The sequence below is a fragment of the Drosophila miranda genome, chromosome 4, assembly GCF_003369915.1.
Source record: "Drosophila miranda strain MSH22 chromosome 4, D.miranda_PacBio2.1, whole genome shotgun sequence".
NCBI lineage: Eukaryota > Metazoa > Arthropoda > Insecta > Diptera > Drosophilidae > Drosophila > Drosophila miranda.
Genome location: NC_046677.1, coordinates 31,517,319 through 31,542,387, shown reverse-complemented (window position 1 = coordinate 31,542,387; position 25,069 = coordinate 31,517,319). Strand labels below are relative to the sequence as shown.

Genomic DNA, 25,069 nt, shown 5'->3' with positions numbered 1-25,069 from the left:
TATCGGTATTATCGATAGCGAACAGCTGTTTCAAAAAGAAGAAGAAGCGCGACGAGATGGGAGTGTTTTCGTTTGAGCGAAATAATTTGATATTACTTTTGCGCTAAATAGCTAGCCATTTGTTACTAAATATAGTTTAAAACGTGATCTAAGTAGTTAAAACACATCCTAACCATTACGGCAACACCGCTGATTCAATAAAAGTGCACGAAAAAGTCGAAGGAAAATTTGAGACACTTGCGACGATGACCTATAATACAAATACAAAGTGGGAAAAATCGAACAGTATATATGCGTGTTTGTGTGTTTGTGTATAAGTGCCCCCCCCGTAGAAATAATAAATTTAATTTAATATCAAATGAGCGGCACTGCAGCACACCATTAAGGTTATAGTAGCCACCAAATATGATATGATGTTGTGTATAAATGTGTATATGTATAGTGTGAATCGATAATGTGCAACAATGATGATGAGCAATCAATAGCGATAAGTGCAAAATTCCATTAACAACAACAACAACAACAGCAACAGCAACAACACAACGACAAAGGCAGTCATTCGATCCATCCACGCACACACACACACACACACCCCCAACATGGAAGTGGAGGAAACAAGTGACGATGTCTTCCCACTGGGATTTCTGGAAGTCGGCACCTGGAACAACACCCACAATGTAGCCTTCAATGACATGAATTTGGATGCACGAATGGTATGGCATAATGAATAATGAATAACGAAAAAGAATACGAATTATGTATAATAAAGTATATGGACGTGTGTGCCTGAATTTGAGAGTTGTTTGGATGATGATTCCAGCATGCGGGCTGTGGCTGTAGAAGCATATGATAGCTCCAATACTGAACAGGACAAGGTGGTATCATATACATATGTATATGTACATCTCAATTAGGTTGTAGTGCAGACACACACACACACCTGAGTATAATATATATACTATATTCTTATATACATATGTATGTAATCTGATTAATATACGATGCTATGGGTACATGAATCAACCGACGAATGGCTTTATCTGCACGGCTAATGGACTGATTGCTGCCTTTTAATAGTCTCATTCCCCGTCAGAGTCACAGTCGCACTTCCAGAGGCACATTCCCCGCCGCTGTCGCAGTCCCTGTTGCCGTTGGAGCTCTCACTTTGTGCCCCGGCGAATGGGCTTATCAATCATTGTGATTTGGTCATTGACACACACACACAGTCCCTGCTGCTCCCTGCTTCTACTATCCCACTGGCTCTACAGAACCCAGAAGACCCAGAACCCAGTCGTTGCTCGCTGATAAGTCATTCAGCATGTTCATATGTAGTTATTGTTAATTCCTACACTTAACGCCCTCTCATGATCTTTTTCTATAGCTATAAAACCAAGAAAATATGTAGTTTCCTTTGTACATTAGCACAATACCAATGTCTATATTTGTCTAAAATATAAATGGAGTGGTATGTCCAAATACATAGTCAATGACTGTCCCTATGGAAACTAGTGCCTGACTTTTCCATATATCTTTCTGAAGCTCTTGTTCCGTTCCACTAGTGGACGTTCGTTTGGTTCACTGTACAAATTTGGCATTAACAAACGGCATTCGAAGATCCCTTTATGCCAAATCCTCTCAAAGAACTTGGTTTTTCCGCCCCAAATGTTGAGATTTCCTTCTATACATAGAGCAGGAGCACTCACATAAGTTGGGTTCCGATATTTCCTGATCCAATTCACAGAATCTACAGGAGTTTCTATCTCTACAAGGAGACAGTGCCTGGTGAGATATCCCATTAAAGACGAGTTTTTATGGAGAGAAAAAGTAAATGCATACATTATATAGATTTTTATACTCCCTTCACATATGAAATGCTTCCTATAAACAAATTAAATGTAAAATTGCAAATCACATCTGCCTTTCCAGCTCCAGCCTAAACACTGTCAAAGGGCTCAAAAAAGTTGGAAAAATCTCAGTTCTAAAACTCAACACGTCCGATTCGTCAAAATTATTTCTTAGCAATAGTATCTTGTTTGCAAACCAAAAACGTATATTTCGAACGTAAAAAACAAAAAACACGACACAAGCAATAGAACGAACGCCGAAGTCCCCCTTGTAAATTACGCGCTGCGTTTAATCGAAATACACGGCCACATTTTTGGTTTTGTTGTCTCCTTCGTTAAGCTTTTCCTTGTTTGCTGAAATCATCGTTAGTCATAATGCCACTGAGGGCCCTCGTGGGCTGTGCTGTGCACTGCCAGGGGATGCTGGCTCGCGCTGTGTGCAGCAGCAAGTCTTCGACGAATGTTTGCCGCTTGGCCAGCAGCAAGAGCAGCGTACCAGAGCCCACCTTTGTGCTGGACGATCCGCGGGAGATTGAGCTATCGGAGGTGGAGAAAATGGGCCCATGTCGCCGCAATTTTGCGTCACTTCATTCTCCCCAAATGTTCTTTTTCCCGGAAATGGTGGCGCCGGCCCACCACGACCCCAACAGCCTGGATCTGATGTTCCTGCAGGAGAGCGACGAAGTGATGTTCCACAACGTGCGGCGTCAGTGCGGAGACTTTGAGTTGACGGTGCAGCAGATGCCCAAGCTGCTGAACTCCTACCTGAAGTCCATCTTCTATCGCAACTGCGAGGGATATCAGGGATTCAGGGACTCCATGGACTTCACCGCCATTAGCCTGAAGTTCAGCTGCGACGTGGACCTCGCCATCAAGGCCTTCCTCGACCTTGCAATCAGCGAATCCACTCGCCTTGCCGAGGCCAACTACTGGGTGGACTTTGTGAATCCGTACACGGGACGGGCACACCACGCACCAGCCGCCGCGGAACTCTACTACTTGAACAACTTTGGACTGGCGGGCCAGCACTGGAACTACGAGAACGCCAATGGCTGCACCATCATCGATGACTCCCACGAGAATGAATTTACGGGCACCATTTACACCGATGCCCCCGTACATGTTATACGGAAATGGTATTGCTCTGAGCGTTAACTTGAGCTGAAATGTCTGGCCGATCTGTTGGTTTAGTTTTTACATTTTGAATGGCCCAAAGCTTTCAAGAGTATGGCAATGTCTTCTCCCCTTGCTCCCCCGAACCTGATAATTGATAATTGATTGTAGCCCTCGAAGACATAAATGTATTTGAACGAATTTCTGTTAAGTAAAAATTTAAGTATCACTTTCGAACAAGCACAACAAATTTCGTATTTGTCTATTAGTTTTCTTATAATAGTAACGATTTAATTTTATATAACCATAACCAGTTATAGGTTGAAACAGCATGAAACAATTCAGCGAATATCAACCTCTTACCCTGCTTTAATTAAGCTTCTGTTCTTTGGATCCTTAACTTTAGATATGGCTGCTGTGTTCGCTGCTGACGACCATCACCTGGGTGACGTACATCACGTTCTACAACCATCGGGTGATCGGGATGCTCATCACGAAGATAGCCAATCGGTGGTTCATCAAGGGGGCATACTTCAAGATCGGATCAGTGTCGCTGAATCCGCTGGCGGGGAAGATCATGTTCCGGGACTTTGTGTACATCACCTACGACTACACGGTGCGGGCGCAGGATGGATACTTCATATTCCGCTGGTGGCGTTCCTATGTGCCCAAGGACGTGTCCGAGGGTAAGAGAGAAGTTAACCTCGAATACAGATCTGTTTCATTCTGCTTTTCCCCAATTAGATCTCTCGCATTCGGATACCCGTTTGTCCGTTCAGTTGAATGGCTACGAACTGCACATCTACAATCGATCGGATCTGTACGATAAGCTGGAGAAGACCTTTGGGCTGGAGCCGTCGCTGCTGATACCCACGGATTTGCTGAGCAACGAGGAGCGGAATAAACTGAAGGAGCACAACATGAATCTGGAGAATGCACGGCAGAGCCAGCGGGTGAACAGCGTTAAGAACTCGGAGGCCATGCAGGCCACCACGTGGCGGGACCTCATACCAGTCATCAAGATCGACATCTGTTCGGGTCGCTTTGTGTTTGGCAATCGCCTGACGCCCACCACACTGTCCATATCCGTGGAGGAGGCCCACTGCACGTACAGCACCAAGCCGGCTGTGTGTCGTCTCGATCATTTCATGCATTTCGTAAAGGCCAAGGTGGAGAATGCCAAGGTGCTCTTCTGTCCGAGTCCCAAGTACACGGGACTGATTGACGAGCCGCCGCGGTACATGGGCGAGGGCTTTGTGGTGATGATGTCCAACCAAATGGATCTCTATTTCTACATGGATGAGCCGGGCGTGGTGCCTGAACAACCCGTGCAGATTGTGCTGCCCAATGGCGATGTGGTGGAGCCGTCGCCGCCTGTTTGGGGCATCAATGCCCACTGCCTCAAGGGCACAGACTTCAGCTACGGCCCCTGGGCCGACCGACAGCGGGATCATCTGTACAAGTACTTCTATCCCTCCGATTGGAAGGAGGGGGAGGTCACACCCACACCGCAACCGGGCGAGCTGCGCAGCTATCAGTCGTTCGATGTGACGCTGTGTGTCCTCAACGAGGCCACCATCGACATACTCTTCTCGAAGGAAAAGGAGACGAATGCCATGCACATCACTGTGGGTCCGGCCTCCTACGTGGAGGTGACCATCCCCTGGATTACGCTACCCGACGGATATACATCCAAGATCCAGGGACAGCTCTTCCATGTGGAGGCCACCACCTCGCTGCAGTATCGGAGTCTCGCGGAGTTCGAGTCTTTGGAGTACAAGGTGCGCATCCATTATCCCACCAAATGGAATGCACCGCAAGATTGGAGCGTGTCCCTGGCCGGCTGCAAGACGAGCGCTTTTATTGTGTACAAGCACAAGTGCTTCTTCCAGGACCTCATCGAAGACTGGGCGAACAAGGCGCGGCCTGATATCCTCAGCTTTGTGCCGTACACGTGCAATTTTAATATCCGTCTGCACGAGTTCGAGATCCTGATGCTGTGCAACGAGTACAACTGGATCGACTGCAGCAGCGCCAATCAGGAGAACAACCATCTGGCCTTCTGCGGCGATGTGTTCGAGATGAGCTTCGCTCTGCCCTTTGACGATTTCCTGCCCAAGACGGTGACGCTGAAGTTCTGGATCCACGGCGAGGGCCTCGACCTGAGCCTGTACGTGCCCGAGGTCTCCTCGGTGCGTCCCATAGTTTTAGCCATAGACGAGAATGCAAGACTGTTGACCCGCGAGGGCAAGCTCTGCCGCCGGCCGGAGCTCTACACGAAAAAGTGGCGCAAGATCTGCCAGCGCTCGGCTGGATGGATCGACTGCTGGGCCGTGCCCATCCTGGCGCTGTCTATCCAGTACGTTTACCATCCGGTGCCCCCGCTGGGACCCGATCCACAGGCGGACATCACGACGCCCGAGAAGGAGGAGATACTCCTCAGTCCCATGCGCATACCAAAGGTGCGAAAGTCGCCAGTCAGCAGCTGGCAACAGCCTCCGGAGCAGTTTAGCAAATTCGATCCGGGGACCCTGGCAGCGGATCATGTAACCGTGGAGCTGGAGATCGGCAGCTCTGTGCTGATGGCCTACGGGAATGTGCTGCGCAACTTTATCAGCCTAAAGGAGAACATTTTCGGCGAGGATCAAAGCTTCACGGACATGGAGCAGTCGAATGTGAATCTCAAGGAGCCCCCAGCACTCAATCCCAAGGACCAGTTGCTGGCCAAGGAGAAGGAGCTGGCCAACAAGTCCATCTCAGAGGTGCAAGTGCCCGAGGAGAAGCGCAAACCCTTCGACCCGCGTCTCTACCGACCGCTGGAGGTGATGGTCTCCGTGATTGTGCACGACATTCAGGCCCATGTGATGAAGAACTGCAATGAGGATGATCCCCCCTGTCCGGTAGTGCTGATCGAGCGTTTCGGCTTCGAGATGAACAAACGTTACCACGAGACAACGCTCCAGGTGCTCGTAAGCCCCTCCTATCTGCTGGCCTCCGACAGCATCCAGCGGCCGCAGCGGGAGCAGCACATCAACCAGGGACACCTGCTGCTCTCGGCCGTTCAGGTGCGTGGTCATGCGATGTTTAGCAACGAGGGTTGCGCCCTGGACGAGGACACACTCGAATATTCCTGGCTGGTGGAAGTGCAGTTGGGCAAGCTGACGGGGAAACTAACGCTGCCGCAGCTCGTGAACGTTGTGACGGGGCTGGAGACGCTCATTCTGCTCGCTATCGACCCCGAGAACTGCCTCAAGTCGCCGAAAACGGTGCGGAATTGCCATCACGGAGTGCCTAGCAATCTGTGTCCCCAAACCAAGGAGGAGAAGAAGTACAAGTGTCCCTCCTCGGAGGACATCAAGTACAAGATGACGCGGGTGTCGGTGGATGCCGTGGATGTATATCTGATAGAGAGCGGCACAGCATTGCATGCCTGGATATCGCCCATTCGCCTGGCCAACTGCAACCTGCATGGCCAGAGGGTCAAGTCGGGGATCTCCGGTCTGCTGCCCTCCATTCTGCTGCGTTTGTTCATGCTGCATGCCACCACGCCATCGTACAACACCAACACCACGGGCAGCAATCGGTCGGGCAAGTTGCGTCGTGCCGACCAGGACTCTCTAAAGTCGCAGGATCATGCTCCGCCGCACACTAAAGCCGGGAAAAGGAGCTCCAACTCGTTCTCTCAGTCGCGACGGGATTCACGGGATGAGGCCACGCGCCGCCTGCGCGATAGCTTCTCGGAGCCACAGGCCAAGCGGACCCCGGAGACGGCAGATCTCTCGGAGAATTGGGTGGAAGTGGGATGCACCTCCCTGGGACCCATACTGCTAGAGGGAGCCTCGGCACTGCCCATACCCGACCATGAGCTGCATTTGGTGCAGCACAAGTGAGTGGAAAATGTACACGAAATGTCCATATTTTCAATGCTTTCTTTCCCTTGCAGCTTCCTGCGCGAACACGACGCCAAGTTCAAGCGTCTGTGGTTCTTGTGGTCCAACAATGGCAGTGCCTTGTCCTCCAGCACAGAGATCTCACGCTGTGGCTGCATCGGAGGCTGCGTCTTCTTTGGCAGCAATCGGAATGGCCAGAAGTTTTTCAAGCCCACGGCACAGGATGTCCATGATAATTACAACATAGCGCGTTACTTGTGAGTGTCCATTGAAGATCGAAAGTCTGAGCCAGAGAATGATTTCCTCCTCCCAACAGCATCATCAATAACAACAAGGACTTTGGTTTCGGCGAGAGCATACTCCACCAAGGACAACTGGTGTTCCACACGCCACCCTATAGCCTGCACTGTGTCTCACTGTACGACGCGGCCGATTTCAACGGCAAGGGTCGACTGTATAGGCCCGCCGGGGGGGATTTGCGGAATGGCGGAAGCCTCAAGAAAGCGGAGCACTGCTCCCTGCCAGACGGCACAAAGTTCAAGATCGGAGGCTGTGCCAGTGCCGCTGTGGAGAAACCAGAGCTCAGCAGCCGCCACAAGTCACGGGAGAGCATTGGCTCCCCCAACACCCTCGAGAGGCGGAGCAAGCGGTATCCTTGCACGCGTCAGACCTCCGTGGAAGTGCCCTATGCTCGCCTGCTGGATAGCCCTTCCAAGAAGCTACAGCAGCTGCAGCAGCATGAAGCAGCTGCAGGCGATGCAGGTGTAAATACTAAACGACGCGGCTCCGATTCGAATAGATTGCGAGTGTCGCCGCCCAAGACAAGCATCTCGGACTCGCGACTGACGGGCGAGGCGTTGGATGATGAGCATGAGGTAGGCTAATCCTTCAGAAACAGATACATGTGTAAACTAAAAAAACGGTTTGGTTCCCCTGCAGATGCCCGATGAGATGTCGCACTCGGCACCGCATTCGCATCCCTTGGAGTTTGAGATTGCGGACATTGCTCTTCATTGTCAGGCTCTGGGCGAGCAGCTGCCTCGAGAGGTACAGCGCACCATCTCTTTGACATCGGAGAATCCCTCGGAGATGTTCTTCTCCGCCGAAGAGGACATATCGAATGTGATGTCGCAGCGTGGATCCATGAAGCAGCGGAACAGTGCCAACAGCGGATCAGTGGTGCTCTCTGGCAGAAAGCGTTTCTCTTCCGATTTGAGGTTGATTATTACGAGGATTACTCCTTTCTGAAACGTGAATGTAATCCCTTTCCCTCTCTTTTTGCGCAGCATTGGTGCTCAAAACGAGAATGGCAGCCACACTCTACCCACATATCGCAGCGATCTGGAGATCCATGCCCCCGAGGGCAACAAGACACTTCCCAAGCGGCCGCAAAGCACCACAGAACTGGTAAAACTAAAGAGCGTTTATGCGCTTTATATACCTATGTTAGGGAGATTTATTCATTAACTTTATGTATATGTATACTTATACACGAAACGCGTTTCGCTTTGCTGCTTTTGAAGCCAAGTCTATATCTATCTCACAGTCTCTGTCACCATCTCTCCAAAAATCTCACTCGGCAAAAGAAAGTGGCATAAGAGATTCTGAAAAACTGTGTCCAGTGCATGCTTTGAGCTTCTTTAAGCTTCTTAACTATTTAAATATCTATTAGTATTATTATAAATATATATAATACCACAGTTCCATTAGCAGAACACTGGGCATTCGTAGATGATTTTGGTTCAAATTAGTACTATATTTCAAACAAAAGTTTTACTTTTTCTATAAAAAGTTTCAATATTTCGATCAATATTCATCTAAAAATTCGTGATGGAGCAGATACTATTTCTTACCGATCGATAAATCGATAAATTTTAAGAATTTATTCGTTAAAGTACCAGAAGATCTCGAATGAACTACTTTGAACGATATTATTCTAGTTTCTGATCAGAAAGATTTAATTGTTCGGGTGTCGAATGTATCGTGTCACTTAGAGGAAATTTTTTCAGCGAATCAAAGTCATTCATCGAATGTGTCCTCTTCTAGTGGAACAGGGGTGGTATATAACTCTTAAGTGACGTTTTCTCAATGTTCGGTTGACATTCAATGTACGTACGTATGTATTCTGTTAAGCGAACATTGAGAAACCGCTCCATAAATCTGTAACCCCACCTAAATTCTATTCCTCTCCTTAAAACTCCTCGATCTTCATCTTAAATCAAACTAATTAACAAACCAAACAAATCAAATTAAAACCGAAACCGAAAACAAAAACAAATACAAAACTCATCCAGAACGAAGACGCGAGACGCATTCACGGTCTTGCCACACCAATAAGAAAACAAATAACAAATATCTCATCACGACCTGAGTACCGACATTTTATTCATGATGTGAGTAGTTCTTAGTTTCCAACCGAACAAAAAAAAAAAAAAAAAAAAACAAAAACCTCTTAGAAAGTAGAGCCACAAAATCTCGATGTATCTGAAGATGTTTATTGATTTGGTAAAAGATTTTCTAAATTTACGATTCAGGAGATGGACACTTGCATGCTGTTTGTCAGAGATTCTTAGTGCATGCTTCAATTGGTTCTCTAATCTAGTCCTGATCCTATCTAGTCCTAAGTTAAGTTTCTCGCAACCTTACACGAACTTTTCTTTCCACAATTCTGCTTGCGCCGCTGTCTGACTTCTGGCTATTTAGTTGTAGATTAGCCACGAAGCGAACTCCCTTAGTAATCTTTACGCGCTCTTCTCCACTGTTCCACACAGGCGGACTCTCGAGGCTCCTCGTCGGGCACTCCATCGCTGTCGTCCAACTCCTTCATCTCCGCCATGTCGTCGCAGGAGGATGTGGCTCTGGTGAATCTTCATCAGCAGGTCAACCGACCCATCATTGACTCCCCGCTGCTGATGGCCAGCTATCAAAATCATTTGTCACAAGTCAAGTGCTTCAATTGGAACGCCTGCTCCTTTCCCCTGGGGCCGGACGTCTTCTCCACGCCGCTCTTCAGCGAGAACGAAGATGGAGGTCTAACCTACATTGGCAGCAAAATGTTGCCCCATTTTGATCTGTATTCGTGCTGGCGTGAGATCAAGGTGGTGCCCCGGTACGAGAACGCCACGGGGAGCAACAGTTCGGCCACATTCATGGGCGGACCCAAATCCCATCCCTGGGATCCCAGTGTTCTGCTGAAGGAAGAGGAAGCGGACAAGACCACGAATGGCTTTGATGACGGGGAGTTCATGAGTCTTCAGTCGGAAGGTGGAGCTGCCTGCACATCTGTGGTGGCGAGGCTGAAGGGACAACTAAATATCTTCCTCACGCCGCTTCTGCTGGAGGGATTGCAAAGGTTCGTATATGTTGTACAGAGGGGTACATAAAGAAAGAAAGAAAAGAAGTCATACAGAAAAACGATTCACGAGTAGACAAATAAACAAACTTTATTCTTTATCAATTTATGGGGTAAAAAATACAACTACAATTATAATTATCGTGATAACAACAATTGCGCTTCAAGTTTAAAACAAAAAAAAACTCAACGTCGCTTAACGCGCAAATGAGCCGAAACCGATTCCTGCAGGGCCTCCAAGTCGTCATTGCTCTGACCGTCCTGATCGCGTGGGAAGCTGTCCATTAGCTGTTTCAAATAGGTCTCCTTAGAGTTCTGAAGAGGCAATCAATCCCAATGTATGGTGTATGTACAGATTTAAAACTCACGTCAGGGGCATCGTCCGTTTGCTTGTTCTCTCGCTTCATTCGCCTGAAATCGAGATATTCATTGGGATCCTGTTCCTGTTCCTCTGTAAGCTTTTCTAGGGTTAGATTCTCGTTCTGGCTGCGATCCTCCCGATGATCGTTCCGGCTATCGATGTTCCCGTTCTCCATCTGGGCGAGGTAGCGCATCGGATCGCGCTCATTGCTGGCAAGGAAACTGCAAGATAACAACGAAACGGAAACAACGGACGCGGAAACGTGTGTGTATGGATTATCGGTGATTGAAGTGATTATGCTGCCAACCTGTCGGCAGCACTGAGCTGTGGCCTCTCATCCATGGGATCGTATGGGTTTGGCTTCTGCTCCTGGGCTTTGGCATACTTTCGCTCTCGGTGTGCCATTCGAGAGAGATGATGGCGCTCGTACGTTTCTGTACGCTCCAAGGTAGCCCTCTCCTCCTGCTCGTCGGCAAGTGGTTTCCATCCGCTCTGCTTGACCCGATCTTCCATTGGTTCTCGATCCAGAGAGTGAATGAGAGTCTCCTCGTCCAGTTGCCCGATTCTGGACAGCTCATTGGCTGGAACGTAAACCGAGGAGTCATCAGAGTTTCCCTCGTCGTAGTCCAGTGGTGACTGTTTGAACAATTTGGCGGAATCTATTTCGCGGAATCTCCTCAGGCACTCAAAGTCGTCTGCTTCGCATTCTTCCTCGCTCTTGACCGTTGGCTTGGGCTTGTACTTCATTTGCTTCGTCTTCTGGCACTTGGACATGCCGAAGGGGGCCCCCATATTGTCGTAGTCTGGCGTTTTCTTGCTGGAAGTTTTCTTGTAGGGGAGCCCTGATGTTGTATCTGGGGGCTCGCAGGTGGTCGCAGCCGTTTTCGTGGTGGAGCGTGTGAATTTTGGTACAGGCGGTCGCTTGGTGCAGAGATTGTTGGGCTTTTTCTCCTCATCCTCGTCCTTGCAGCCATCATCGAGGTGATCCTCCGATGCAAGCAGATCCTCAAAGACCTGCTCATCCGTGCCCTTAGCTTCCCTGAACTGGTTTCCTTGACTTGCTTGCTTAGAAAGCCCTCCAACTGGTGATAAAATCGTAATCTCATTTGCAAACACTCACCGTCCGAGTCCGAGTCCGAATTGGGATCTTCATCGTGATGGCTGTGCTCATCCAAGAGATGGTCCAGCGAGGTCAGGTCTTCTAGCGACAGATCTTCCAGAGCAGCCTGAACTTCGCCATCGGTTAGGCCATCTGTAAGATCAGGATAGTTTTGCGGGTCGGCATGTTGCGCCTGTGGTGTCCAAGGGACTGAGTTTGTGGGGGAATCTCTCCAAAGATGGGAGGATACTCACCATGGGATACGCGTGTAGTAAGAAGGGAAATATCAAAAATAGTAAACATATCCGCATCAGAAGCATTTTCTTTTTATGAAAGCTAAATTTATTTATGTATATTACTGAGAATTGCAACGCCTACTTGTTAATTTGTGTATACTCGTACATATGTTTGAAACAGTTTCTGTAAAGCTAGTAAGCGACAATGTTATTGCATAGAAACAGCCTAGAAACAGACGAAAGAATCACATTTCCATCCTCTGCATGAAGTTGCATTCTCTGTGCCACTAGCTATGATTTATGTAGATTTACTCGCCCATACGATTACGATTAACGAAGGAAACATTATTTTCAGGATGGTAGAGGCTGCCATACCCACCATACAGTCGATGCACCTCCTCTCAGTCGTCAACTTCATTCACACGTCGTGCATTGCCAAGGTGAACAACGACAATATACTGAAGAGAGACCAGAGCCTGAGCTACTGGTCGCAGGTGCACTCCAACTCGAAGCGATCCACCACTGAGCGCCATCTGCAGGGGCCCGGGGACTCGTTCCTCAGCGATGTCTACGAGGAGAGCATTTCGACCAAAACGCAGGGGCTGATTGTGCTGCCAAAAGTCAGCATCACGATGTTGCAATCCTCCATTGTGGAGGAGGTGATATCCTTGGCAGCTCTGGACAATGTCCAGGTAAGAGTTCGCGCTCTCGAATCGAAAACACAATTACACACAAACTCTTTCCATTTGCTTGACAGGATCTCAGCTGCGTCTCGCTGCTGACTTTCTACATGGAGGGGATCTCCACCAAGTTCCATTTGGGCAAGACGACGCGTGCCTCCATGCACAACGTGTACATCCAGCAGACGGTGCAGTCGGGCAATAGCCATAAGAAGGGCGGGATTATGAAGGGAACGCGTGCCCTACTGGCGCACCTTTCCTCCCAGACCCGACCCGACAATGTCCAGGGGGAGCCCATTCTCATAGAGACATCGGAGAAGCAGTTGGAGGAGCTCGTCATTACCCTGGATATTGGACGAGCGCATGCACAGCTGCGACGCCTGAAGACGGAGGGCCAGTCGTGTGCCCAGGACTCACCCATCATCGTCACTGCCATTCCGGAGCACAAGAGCAAGGTGCTCTTCGAGTGCCTGAAGATGCCCGAGAGCACGGGCATCGAGAGCATTGGCTACATCATGTTCGAGTGCGGCCTGGAGGGCGTGGGCGTGAAGATCGTGAAGCGCTCGCACTTTGAAAAGTCCGAGAACAGCAAGGAAGAGCTGGCCGAGATGGCGGGCGCAGGAGGCGAGGGTGTGTCCGCCAGCGGTGGCTTCAACCTCAACGATCTTGTGGGTCACGGTGGGGCAGGCAACGAGGGAGGAGCGGCAGCACCTTCCTCGGATGCTGGTGCCACTTCCAAGGCGGAGGCCGCCTGGCGAATGATCACCAAGAAGCCACCCACTCCAAAGACCCCCAAGGAGAAGTTCCACCACGGCCAGGACAGCGAGAACTCTACCTCTGGGGCTGACCAGAGGAAATCCACACCCAAACCTCCAGACGAGTATGTGGAGAAGGGGCCCACGGCGACAGGTAATCAGGGTGCTTCGAAGACCGGGGCTGCCGGTGGCAGCAACTCCAAGGATGCCTACGACAAGGTGCTTTCGAACGTCAAGGAAACCGACAAGACCTCTTCATGTGTGATCGAACTGAAAGCCGTGTGGCTGAACTTTGCGGCGCCGCCCTGCGTGCCCATCACCCGAAAGATCGATCTGACGCGCCTCGACTGGAACCTGCTGAGCACTGCCTCGCCAGCCATCACTGCCTGGATGAATCCAAGCAATCGGCTGGCCATCAAAGTGGTGGCCCTTCTGAAGGCGCTGCACACGCGGCAGACGGCGGTGGCCGCCTGTCTCATGGCGGAGGCCTTGGACAATGAGAAGATCCAACGGAATCCCAAGATCAAGAAGGTGAGGTCGACAAACGTATACCTGGGAGTGCTAAATCTTCAACTTTTCTTTTGTAGAGTCGCTATGCCAACAACTATACGCTGCTGTCGAAAACGCTGCAAGAGGATCCCAGCTGCCAGCTGTGCTATATCATGCAGAAACTGGTTCTGGACGAGGGTGTGCAACGGATTGAGCCGATCTTCAAGCAGGCGGACGTACCGCATCTGATTACTCTACGACAGGTGAGCCGCTCTCAATCGGAAGAAGAATATATCTTTATAAACCGACGATTCCTTTGTAGGGCATCATTGTGCTGAGTCGTCAGTGGAAGAATACACTGTACAATCCCATACTCTTCGAGCATCAGTACAAGAATAAGCTGGCACGTCCCATCAATGTGACATTCTCGTTTCCGCAGAACGAGGAGGAGGCGGAGAACGATGAGTGCGAAGGTGATGTTGAAATGGGCGCCTATGCGGGCGTCGGCGAGAATCCGGAAGAGAGTGAGAATGCTTTATTACTTGGGCAAACACAGCATCATCGAACTCACATTGGTATTTTTTTGATTAACGCTCTCTCCCTCTGGTTTACTCTCTCTCTCCTCTTAACCTAGTTATATGTATAGTTCTCTATTCTCTTTCCTGTTTCCTATTTCCTATTTCCAATTTCCTCTCTTTCTGCACGTTTTTGTTGAATGTGTGTTCTATATTCTCTCTCTGTCTGTCTATATATCCTTTTTTTAGCTTTTTACTACCCACAGTTTTCCACTATTTTCCCTTCTGTTTCCCCACTTCCGTGTCTCTCTCTTTCTACACTCCCCTTCTCGCTCACACCCACACACACATGTTGTCAAATGCTTTAAGTGTTCACACTTCATACAGTTTGATGCTTTTGCATATACTCGATGCATTATACTCGTACTACAATACAAACTATACTATTCTATCCTTTCTGGCTATAATCTATCCTCTACATAGAACTAAATTTATAACTAAATGTGTTGTACATTAAACGGAACTTCTCGGCGGACCAAAACACGATTGTAAAACGCAACTAACGTAAAACAAACGAGACAAATCCGCGAGCAATGGCTGAGGTTTCGATAAAAGTTTGCCAACGAGCTCTGAAAAGATCGAGACAAAACCAAGCGACTACTAAAGTCTCGCTAATTGTGATCTGTGTATAAAATCTTAAAATCGTTTTCACAAAAACAGGGCCCTATCGTACTTCGACCATCTTTGGATCTTTCGTTCAAAAAGTATCATAATATTCCTCTTCTAAAATGTTTGGGAACCGGTCTGCACACAGATTTATATACATTCCGAACATTGCGGAGTTGAAAACTCCCTGAGCCGTAGTCCTATTACTTGGAGCTCTCTCAGAAAATGTATGAGCTGGTGCACCTATGTATATACGTAATACGTATACACTGTATGGTAACGCGATATCGCTGATGGTGTTTTGGTCCAATGGGGTTATAATCGTATATATGTAGGTTATATATATGTATGTGTTCTCTCTTAATCCTTCGTTTACTGTACAACCTTTCAACGCAAAAGTGAAAAAAATACCAGAAGAGTGTGCCGAATTATTACTCACAAATTCCCTGTATCCTCCATATCCATAGAAAACAATCAGTACGGCGGACTCTCGTACAGCCATGAAGCGGGAGGTCAGCATGGAGCTGCCTCCCAGCGTTCGACCTCCACATCCCCGAACATCCATAACCCGCGTCGTGGGTAAGTTTCATCTTTTCCAGTTGCTTCTCATGCTTGTCATTTTCTCTTCTCTGCATCTTTGCATCCCCGCACCCTGCATTGCTCTACGCTTTAGGCTGAACAAAGTGCACAGCAAAGCCTCGAATTATTCACATGGCAATTCATCTCGTTCCAGCATACAAATGCTGCCCATTATCTCGGGGCTGGTGGAGAAGCAGGTGCCAGAATTTGGTATGTATCAAAGAACACCATCCAAGGGAATGCTTTCTGAAAGATTTCCTTCTACAGAGTACGGTGCCCTCCAGGAGGGTTCTCTCAGCTCCACCAATTCGGTCAACAAGTTCTGGCAGGGCGCCGAGAGCCACAAGGAGGATCTGTACTTCTGGATGGCCAAGCAGCAGGACAACAAGAAGAAAGAGCATTTTGCCGAGAAAGAGCACGCTCGTCCTGCTCCCCCGAAGATCCCTGGACACAGCCACACGCGCAGTGGCATCATGCAGGACTCGATCAAGCTGTTGGATGCTCATTTAATCTTCGAGCCGTTGCTCACTTGCCTGGGCGTGATGCCCCAGCAGATGATCAACAAGTTCTCGAATGCAGACATCTCCTCGCTGGAGAATTTCGGCACAAATCTCTCGCTAATCGGCACTTTCGATTCCATTCGCGTGGACATTGTCGTGAGCGAGGCGGGCGACAAGAAGAACCCAGCCCAGAAGCCGGCAAAACTGAACAAGAAGTCGAATGGCAGGGCCTCGATTATGATGGACACTCCCCTGTTCCTATGCGAGCGCGTGGGCGTGGAGCTGGAGGTGCTGAAAATGTCTGACGGGGCAGTGGATCAGGCCCGACAGAACGTCATTTACATGTCGCGGCGGCAGCTGAAGAAGCACACGAGTACTGTGATCAATTTCAGCCTCAATGTGAGGTTCATTTCGCAGCAGGTGAACATGCCGCTGCTGCGGCTGCTCCATCAGATCTGCAACATGTATCAGAATGTGAAGGATGCCCAGAACGAGTTCCATGATCACCCAGAGCTCAGCAAAAAGAGCCAGACCAAGGATGAATGTAGTTTGGGTAAGACTGCACCATAAATAGGATTAATTGTAGCAGTTCCTCACAAGTTTTTCTTCTTCCCCTTCAGCGTCGGAGCCCACGGATATCTTGGGCTTCAATTCAGTCTCTGAACGGTTTGGCCATGGCGAGAGCTATTCGGATGAGCGTTACGACAAGTTTAACGAGACGATGCCGACAATGCCAGCGGCTAGAACGCGTCCGGGCGGCATGGCGCCCATCATACAGCTAACACCGTCGCCAAACGCCAAGAATCGTCCGCAGAGCTTCGCCCAGAAGCTGCGTTCCACGGGCAAGTCGGTGAAGGGCAAGCTGGGCTACACCAATCTCAATGAGTCGAGTTCGTCGCCTCTGCGGGACAGTCCCACCATGTCGCTGCACGAGCAGAACATCCTCAAGCTGGCCACCGAATCGAAGGCCTCGCTCAACGGCGGCTGTGCCACCAGCATGAGCGGGGACTACCAGAACACTCTGACCAAGGGCATGTCATCGATGGCCCCCCTGCTGGAGACGCCCAACTGCTGGAAGACCATCTACCATCTGCTGGAGCTGTACGGCACGATGCCGGAGACGAAGACGGTGGTCCAGAGGAGCTCCCTCAATGAGCACAAGAAGCCGTCGGCGTTTGTCAACGACGAGGATGATTTGGCCAGTGCCCCCACCCCATTGCCGCAGCATCGCGAGATGCTGATCATCGATGGGCCGTCCCAGGAGCGAACTCGTCTGATTGTCTTTGGCGTGGCCAAGATCCACAAGACCCGACTGCTGGCCACCCTCTCCGGGCTCAAGCTCGAATCGGAGATCACCACGCTGAACAGCACGGCCACGTGGCGAAAGAAGGCGCGTCCCGTGTCCCTGGAGTGCTCGCTCACAGGACAAGTGGGACGCGCCATGATTGTGCTGCTGGAAGGTGTAGCCCCCAGTCAGCAGTAAGTGTGCTAAAGTCTTCCCCTCTCTTTGTTTCATGGCTAACTCTTGTTTCGATTGCAGAACCGTGGTGAAGGTGACCGTTGGCAAGAGCCAGACGCTCTACTCGAGCCTCTCCAAGCGGGGCAAGGACAAGAACAGCGGCCTGCTCTCGATCGGTGCTGTGAACATAGACATCCCGCAGCATCCGGTGGCCCTGCACGGCATGATGACGCGCAGTTCCAAGCAGCTGTCATCCACCATCCAGGAGCTGAGAGTAAAACGCAACTCCGGTCGCTCCACCCTGCGATCCTTTACAGCCGAGGAACCAGAGTCTCCATTCCATGCCCGAAACTCGGGCGGTGCCAGCAGTGTCGCTGGTGTGGCCAGCGAAATGCGAGAGCGCACTGTCTCCGGCGGCGGGGGAGCACAACAGCAGCCTCAGCAGGCGGCGCGAAGAGCCGCTCACATGGCCCAATCGAGGTCGGGGGCAACGGCGGCTCAGCACCAGAACGGGTTGCTCCAGCCACTGGTCATGCAGTTCAATATACTCCTCCAGAGCCTGTCCATCAACGCTGCGCTGCTGCCCTCGCTGCAGGCCCAGTATCGGATGAACCATGTCAGTTCCATGGGCGTCACGGGCCAGAGAGCGAAATTTGTCATCGACTTGCCCACGCATACGCTGAGCTTCAACACCAAGATTCAGGTAAGTAAAACTCGGATCTTGAATCGTTCCTCTGAATAACACTGGAATCCTTTAAAGAACGAAATGAATTTGCCGTCGGAGGCCTGCATTGGGCTGCCGCCCGTCCACGTGTTGGCCGAGTACATTCCAGACAATCGCCAGGATCAGGCAGAGAGCACCGAGGGCATTGTACTCCGGCAGGGCGGCTATGTGAATGCCAGTGCGGAGATCGGGGAGTTCGAGCGCTGCCTGACCACGGATTTGCTGAACCACTTGGTGTTTGTGCAGAAGGTTTTCATGCGCGAGATCAACGAAGTGCTGCAGAAGGTGTACGGCGGGGAGAAGCCCGTGCCGCTGTGGACCGAGGAGAGCGGGGACAGTTCCAGCGTGCAGGAATCAACGCTGAAGAGGATCCTCTTCTCCATCAACATATCGATGAAGAGGATTCAGCTGACGGCCACCACGCCCTGCTCGTCGGCGGTGCGCTTCGAGACGGGCACCATGGAGCTGCAGCTGTCGAATCGCGTGAAGAATCTGGGCGACATGAGCAACCGGAAGCTGTTCTTCAAGGCGCACATTGACTTCAATCTGTCGCTGGGACAGATCATAAGAAATGTGATCTTTGACGAGGCGGAGCCGGAATTCCAGCAATATGCCTTCTTCCACACGACCATCGGTCTGCGCAATGCCTTCCAGGACGAGCTGCTCAACGAAGACAAGGAGCTGATCTTGCTCACGTTGAAGCGCCCCCTGGTCTACATCCAGCCGATAGCCGTGGACAAGGCCATATTGGTGTGGCTGAACTACAAGAACGCCTACGAGTACTGGGCCGAGAAGCGGGCCAATCTCTGCTACGAGCACAGCCAGGCGACGGCCCAGCAGCAGCAGCAGGTCTTCGATCGCGTGGCCTTCGGACAGATAGCAGGATCGAACTTGTCCACCCTCTTCCTGCAGCTAACTGTCGAGGATATGGGCATATGCTTGCCCCTGAAGCAAGTCAATACTGTGGTATGTTCCCGTCTGTTTCAGGAATTTCCCAATTTAATTCATCTCTTTCTAGTCCTTTGGCTCCCGTTCGTATCAGGACTTTGATGCCAAGGGAGCTGTTGTCATCACGCTGGAGAACACCATCATTTCGGCTTGCAATTCGGGAGCTCTGGTGTCCAAGGGAAAGTTCCAGGGACTGTGCCTGCGGTTCGCAGACGATTTCGAGACCAATCTGGATGACTGGAAGCCCACCAGCGGCGAGCCCATAATGAACGTGTGCGTGGTGTCCGAGGGCACCTTCGAGGTCTGCTCGCGGACCACCGCCGCGAAGAAGGGAGAGAACGCCAAGTGGCTGCTCAACGTCAAGTGGCAGATGGAGGGTGTGGACATCCACTTGGACGTAAACATCGGCAAGCAGCTGAGTTCCTTGGGGCACACGCTGACAATGCTGACGGGCTTCGAGGAGGAGGACACGCAGATGGAGTCCCCAGACAGCGACGAGGGAGATCAGAGCTGCCGAGACACGTACGTGCGTCGTCGCGGGGAATTCGATAGCCTGCCCGCTTTCGTATTCGACCCCACTATCGACTCCAAGAAGCGCTCGTTCATGATGGAGAAGGAGATGGCCGAGCAGCTGAAGATCATCAATGATCTGCGGACGCTGGGCGCGTCCCACAACACGGTGGCCCACGAGGAGCGGCGGCTGCAGGAGCTGCAGGCCATCTGCTACAAGTACTTCCGACGCGACATGATCCAGAAGTGGAAGCGGCCTTCCCTGAGGAGATCCCTCAAGAACTACAGTCGGTCGCACTCGTACATTGGCGGAGGAGTGGGGATTCCCGGAGTGGGAGGAGTGCCTCCATCGCTGGACAATGGCAGCCACAGCTATGCTGGCCGAAGACTGGACACCATTGCCTCCAACGACGAGATCTCCAGCCTTCAGAGCACCCCCGCTTCCTGTCACTCGCGCAGTGCCTCCCTCAAGATGGGCGGCGGCGGAGGAGCAGGGGCAGGAGTAGGAGCAATCAATGCCCTGGGAAGGGTAACCTTTACAGAGGCCATGCGCCAGACGTCGCTGCCCAATGCGGACACGGACACGGAGACGGCGGACAACGAGTTGGACTGGCGTGGCGACTGCACGCCCAGCGAGATGGATGTGGATGGGATATCCGTGGAGATGCGACGCAAGCACGGGCACGGCCAGAAGCAGGCCGAGCCGAACATTGACTTTGAGCTGGACGTAAAGGTCCTGGTGAACTCTGGCAAGTGTGTGCTGCACACCAAAGACACGGGAGACGAGCGCCAGGGTCAGGGGTATGCGGCGGCAGGAGCTGCCGGAGCTGCTGGAGCGGCTGCCTCGAGCGTCAAGTCGCACAAGAGGGAGCGCAGCATTGGCAACGACTGGGGTAGTCCCACGCCATCCAGACGGCAGCGTGATAAGAGCAAGCTGCGCTTCAATGCCAACGCCCTGCTGGCGGATCTCACCATTTTCCATATACCCGGACTGGACGTGAAGCTGCACTACCAGTCCAAGACCTTGGCGGAGCAGGTAAACCATCAGCCGGATCCATCGACAGCATCCACGCCGCACGGACCCCGTCGAATAGGCAGCAAGCGGGCCACACTCTGCGCTTGGATGACCCTGCAGAGCATACCGGAGGAGACCATCATCTCGCCGCACATTCTCGAGTTTCTCGAGCAGACACTGGAGCCGATCCCCGCGAGGCAGCCCAGCAGCGTGCCCCAGACGCCCAATCACAACGCGGCTGTTAATCTGGACATTCTGCCAGCCAACTATGTGACTTATGCCTCCTTCCCTGTGGACGTCATCGTCTACTTCCACATGCAGCCGTCGACTTTCCGCTTCAGCTGCCTGCCCGTCTCCCGCGTGGAGTGCATGCTGCAGCTTCCCAGCCTAGACATTGTCTTCAGCTCGAAGCGCAGCAGCGAGGAGGAGAGCTCTGGCACCCACTCCAGCACCCACACGCATCCGGAGCAGCTGCCGACGGGCGGGCTGAGTGTCACCGGGTGCCTGGCCGACTTCAATGTGTTCATATTCCATCCGTACGGCGGCAAGAAGACCTCCAAGGAGACCCAGTTCTCGCCCTTGAGTGACAGCGAGCGCAAGGACTCCCTCAGCATCAACGTGGAGTTCGTCAAGTTCCACATCACGCGCTGCCGCAAGGTCTACATCGAGCCGCTGCCCAGCTCAAAGCGAGGCCTGGACCACTCGCGCGCCGTCATCCGCTTCTCCACCATCGTGGACATTGGCAGTGCCAGCTTCAAGTACGACATGCGGCGGCTGACGGAGATCCTGGCCTTCCCCAAGGCGTGGTACAGGCGCCGCATCGTGCGACGCCTCTTCCTCGGCGATCTCAGTGTCCACCAGCAGCAGCAACAGCAGCAGCAGGCAAACGCAGGTGGAGCGGAGACACCCACGGGCTGTGCCCCGGCCACGCCTACTCCCAGCGAAGACGCAGGCCGGGCGAAGGATAAGATGCGACTGGACTTTGATGCCCAGCCGACGCAGCAACAGCAGCAGTTGGGGCACTTTGGGGCCGTGCGCAAGCTGAAGAATCTAGGGAAATCCTCCAGTGCCGAGTCCTCGGGTACGCCTCCCTCCGAGAAGAACCAGATCACGTCCTGGGAGACGCTCGTCCTGTTTGCCGTGAACTTCACGAAACTGAATGTCCAGATGAACATCGGGAATGTGTGCGGCAACGTGGTATGGCTGACGAAGGACTTCCAGTCGGACGGACGCCTGTCCATCGGCAGCACCGGCTACAAGAACATGTATGCGGGTATCTACCTGGGCGGCTCCGCGCTGGACGCCAAGGGTGGCATCGTGGGCGGCAGCTTCGAGGTGAACAAGATCAACAAGCGGTTCCACATCAAGGAGGAGGCCGGCATGGAGCCCTACCATACGCTGGGACTGAGCTTCATGGCCCTGGAGCTGCGGCTGGACTACATGGGCACCTCGGTGCTGATGACTCGCATCAGCAGCTTCTCCGCGGCCATGAAGGATGAGTGGCGCACCGCCTCCCAGGCAGCGGCAGCCCCCGCCCATGGCAAGGATCAGCCGCGGGCTCTGATCTTCATCCACGGCGATCTCAGCTGGGACCAGCTGCAGATCATGATCTCCAAGTCGACCACTGTGGATATGCTGAAGATGTACTTCAAGCTGGAGGAGTTCTTCACGCAGCAGTTCAAGTCCTCCAAGCGGGTCTTCTCCAGCCTCGAGCCTCGGCTCCAAGATCGCACGGCCAGCATCAAGCGCCGGCAGCAGTTCAAGAAGAAGCCCAACGGAGAGCTGGCGCCGCCTCAAGGCGTGCCGACTGGCATGATTGGGGACAACACGGATGCCCGACACCATCGCCACTGGCAGAAACCCCTGGCCCAGGCTGTGGGTCTGGTGGTGCCCTCCCTGGTCACCCGTCTGCCCCGCCACGGTAACGTCTTGGGCGGCACAGTGGAGCTGCGCGGACAGAACATCTCGCTGGCCTGTTTCCACGGCATCAACTTCAAGTCCAAGTCATGGGCGCTGTTTAGCCTGCGGTCTCCTTCGATCAACTTTGCCACGGAGGCGCGACAGATGGAGGAATCGGGCTCCCACGAGGTGCTGGTCACGCAGACGCTCACCTCCTGCCTGGGCCAGAGCATGGAGGTGCAGCAGCAGCAGAACCACTCGATGGCCATCGTCAGTCGCATCACGCGCAACATCATCTTCCCGCCACAGTTCAAGACGCTCAACGAGTGGTTCCACTATGCGTTTGCCAACAGCGAGATTGATGGTGAGTGCCCCCGAACGATTGACTGCCCCCTGATTGATGACTTTCATTCTCTTCCATTTTTAGCTGTTGACCGCTTCCCCATCATGGAGTGCGAGCGGGAGATAGCATCCAACTCGATTGAACGAACGCGTGCCTCGGGGAGCAACAGCTCCGCCAAGGCACAGGAGCACAACCACAATCGGGAGGTAATCTTCGCCTTGCCCAGCCTGCAGCTGCATTTCAAGACTGAGCACAAACAGGGACCAACCACACCAGAGCCAAGTGGTAAGCAGAGCGGCAGAGACAGTGGCAGCATCCCCTTTGAATCTCTGGAAACTCGACTCTTTCTTGCAGAAACCAAGCCAGAGGTGTTGTGCAGCTTCATCACCGAATTCGATGACCACATCTTTGTGACCGTCGATGCGGATGCCTTCTTCTTCCTGCACGATCTCATCACCTCCTATGTGACTGAGAAAGAGAAGGTGGTAAGTCTTTCCTGGAGGAGCACATTCCATGGGAGTGGTATCTTATTGATTCTTTCTTCGCCAGATCGGAGCTCAATCGGCGAGGGCTGCCTCGCCCAATCTGTCGCAGAAGACCAACCTGAAGCCGTATCTGACGGACGAGATACTCAAAGAGAAGCGGAGCTCTTCCAACACGAACCTAACTGCCCAGGGCAAGCAAATGAGCGCCAGCAAGAGCAGCCTGGAGCCCCTGCAGGGCAGCCACACGAACCTAGCGAACTCAACGACCAATGTGTCAGCGACATCAAGCACGACGGCCAACACGGCCTCAACCGCAGCATCATCATCATCGACGACGACCACAACGACGGCAACGGCAACGGCAACGGCGACGGCGGCGGGCTCCACAAACGATGTCAAAGATGGAGGCACACAGCCACAGCAGCAGGCAAACGCAGGAGCCAGTGGCTTGGAGGCATCCCCGCCGAGCTTTGATCTGGAATCGTTTGTGCGCGACTGGCGGCACTTTGAGTGCCAGACCTGGCATCTGGAGCCCACAGTTCGCCTGCTCTCCTGGGCGGGCAAGTCCATCGAGCCCTACGGCGTCGACTACATACTCAACAAGCTGGGCTTCAGCCATGCCCGCACCACCATACCCAAGTGGCTGCAGCGCGGCTTCATGGACCCCCTGGACAAGGTGCAGGCCCTCATGATGCTCCAGCTGCTGCTGATGGTGCGCGAGAACAAAGTGGAGAGGGAGCGGGACAATGGCACCGGAAGCGGAAGCGCAGGTGCCAACGGCAAGCAGCAGCACCAGCAGCAGAATCATCGACCATCAACGAATTAGCATCCATGGCATATGCACACACACACACACACACACACACAAACACACACACAAATATATGCATGAAAAGTGACAATTATCAAAATCGTTCGTTTAAGTTAAGTAGCAATGTATAGATTTGTGAACCGTGTAAAGTTTTACATAATTTATTATCCTCCCCGGTTATCCTCCCTCCCCGTGGCCTGGCATGCTTTCTACTCGCGGTATTATCTAGCCAATAAGGCAGCTTCTTCTTCTTCAGAACTGTGTCCCTATATTGTAAATGGTTTGCTCCCGTTTCCCCGTCTGTCTTCTCTAAGCGTAATGGTATACTAGTTTTATTTTATAGGTGTGTAAAGTCAGTGATTTGTGTAATTTGCTCAATTTTCGCGCTTTGTAACTATCATTACAGGATTTTGTTGCTTTTGGGATCTGCATCCATGGATACATACTATATACACATATATCAGGCAACAATGAGCAAAGCAATTGTGTTTAAACTATAAGTAGCTCTAATTGATTATACAGAAATATACAATGCAACACAGAACTTCCAATACTTTCGATGGCTTTTCTCTTGATGGTGGGCCCCCGAATCCCAGTCGATCAACGAGATTCATGCGATCACGATAGGGTGGAGAAAAACCCATACAACTTAGAGGATGTATTTAACAGCATTCCCATTAAAATACACTAGAATGCACTCGTCTCTGGCTAGGGTATAGTACATCTATCCTCGCTCTTCTGGGACTAAACCAGGCATCTCTTCCATGAATGTTTGCCCCTCACATTCCACATTGAA

At 51.8% G+C, this 25,069-nt stretch overlaps 3 protein-coding genes across 9 annotated transcripts; 2 read left to right on the top strand and 1 right to left on the bottom strand.

Moving 5' to 3' along the window:
* The first annotated feature begins 26 nt into the window (after positions 1 to 26).
* Positions 27 to 24,826, top strand: LOC108162105 (transmembrane protein KIAA1109 homolog). 6 transcript variants are annotated; one of them, XM_017296669.2, is made up of 23 exons: positions 27 to 713; positions 3,364 to 3,643; positions 3,702 to 6,843; positions 6,901 to 7,104; positions 7,164 to 7,722; positions 7,787 to 8,064; positions 8,134 to 8,254; positions 9,142 to 9,240; positions 9,619 to 10,199; positions 12,251 to 12,587; positions 12,653 to 13,861; positions 13,918 to 14,082; positions 14,142 to 14,343; positions 15,468 to 15,579; positions 15,674 to 15,789; positions 15,847 to 16,632; positions 16,700 to 17,558; positions 17,620 to 18,241; positions 18,299 to 19,228; positions 19,281 to 22,998; positions 23,062 to 23,262; positions 23,332 to 23,462; positions 23,527 to 24,826. In XM_017296669.2, the coding sequence occupies exons 1-23, from the start codon at positions 600 to 602 to the stop codon at positions 24,286 to 24,288; spliced, it is 15,528 nt and encodes a 5,175-aa protein (XP_017152158.1). In that variant the 5' UTR covers positions 27 to 599; the 3' UTR covers positions 24,289 to 24,826. The 6 variants fall into 6 exon arrangements, with proteins under 6 accessions (XP_017152158.1, XP_017152159.1, XP_017152156.1 ...); XM_017296670.2 differs by having other exon boundaries at positions 14,142 to 14,394; positions 15,734 to 15,789; XM_017296667.2 differs by having other exon boundaries at positions 14,142 to 14,394.
* Positions 1,944 to 3,207, top strand: LOC108162107. The gene has a single exon (XM_017296677.2). The coding sequence runs from the start codon at positions 2,220 to 2,222 to the stop codon at positions 2,997 to 2,999; it is 780 nt and encodes a 259-aa protein (XP_017152166.1). The 5' UTR covers positions 1,944 to 2,219; the 3' UTR covers positions 3,000 to 3,207.
* Positions 10,274 to 12,025, bottom strand: LOC108162106. 2 transcript variants are annotated; one of them, XM_017296674.2, is made up of 5 exons: positions 11,914 to 12,025; positions 11,681 to 11,852; positions 10,868 to 11,621; positions 10,568 to 10,781; positions 10,274 to 10,514 (listed from the first exon to the last, which is right to left on the bottom strand). In XM_017296674.2, exons 1-5 carry the CDS (start codon positions 11,977 to 11,979, stop codon positions 10,386 to 10,388), a joined length of 1,335 nt encoding a protein of 444 aa, XP_017152163.1. In that variant the 5' UTR covers positions 11,980 to 12,025; the 3' UTR covers positions 10,274 to 10,385. The 2 variants fall into 2 exon arrangements, with proteins under 2 accessions (XP_017152163.1, XP_017152165.1); XM_017296676.2 differs by having other exon boundaries at positions 11,681 to 11,812; positions 11,914 to 12,023.
* Positions 24,827 to 25,069: the final 243 nt, after the last annotated feature.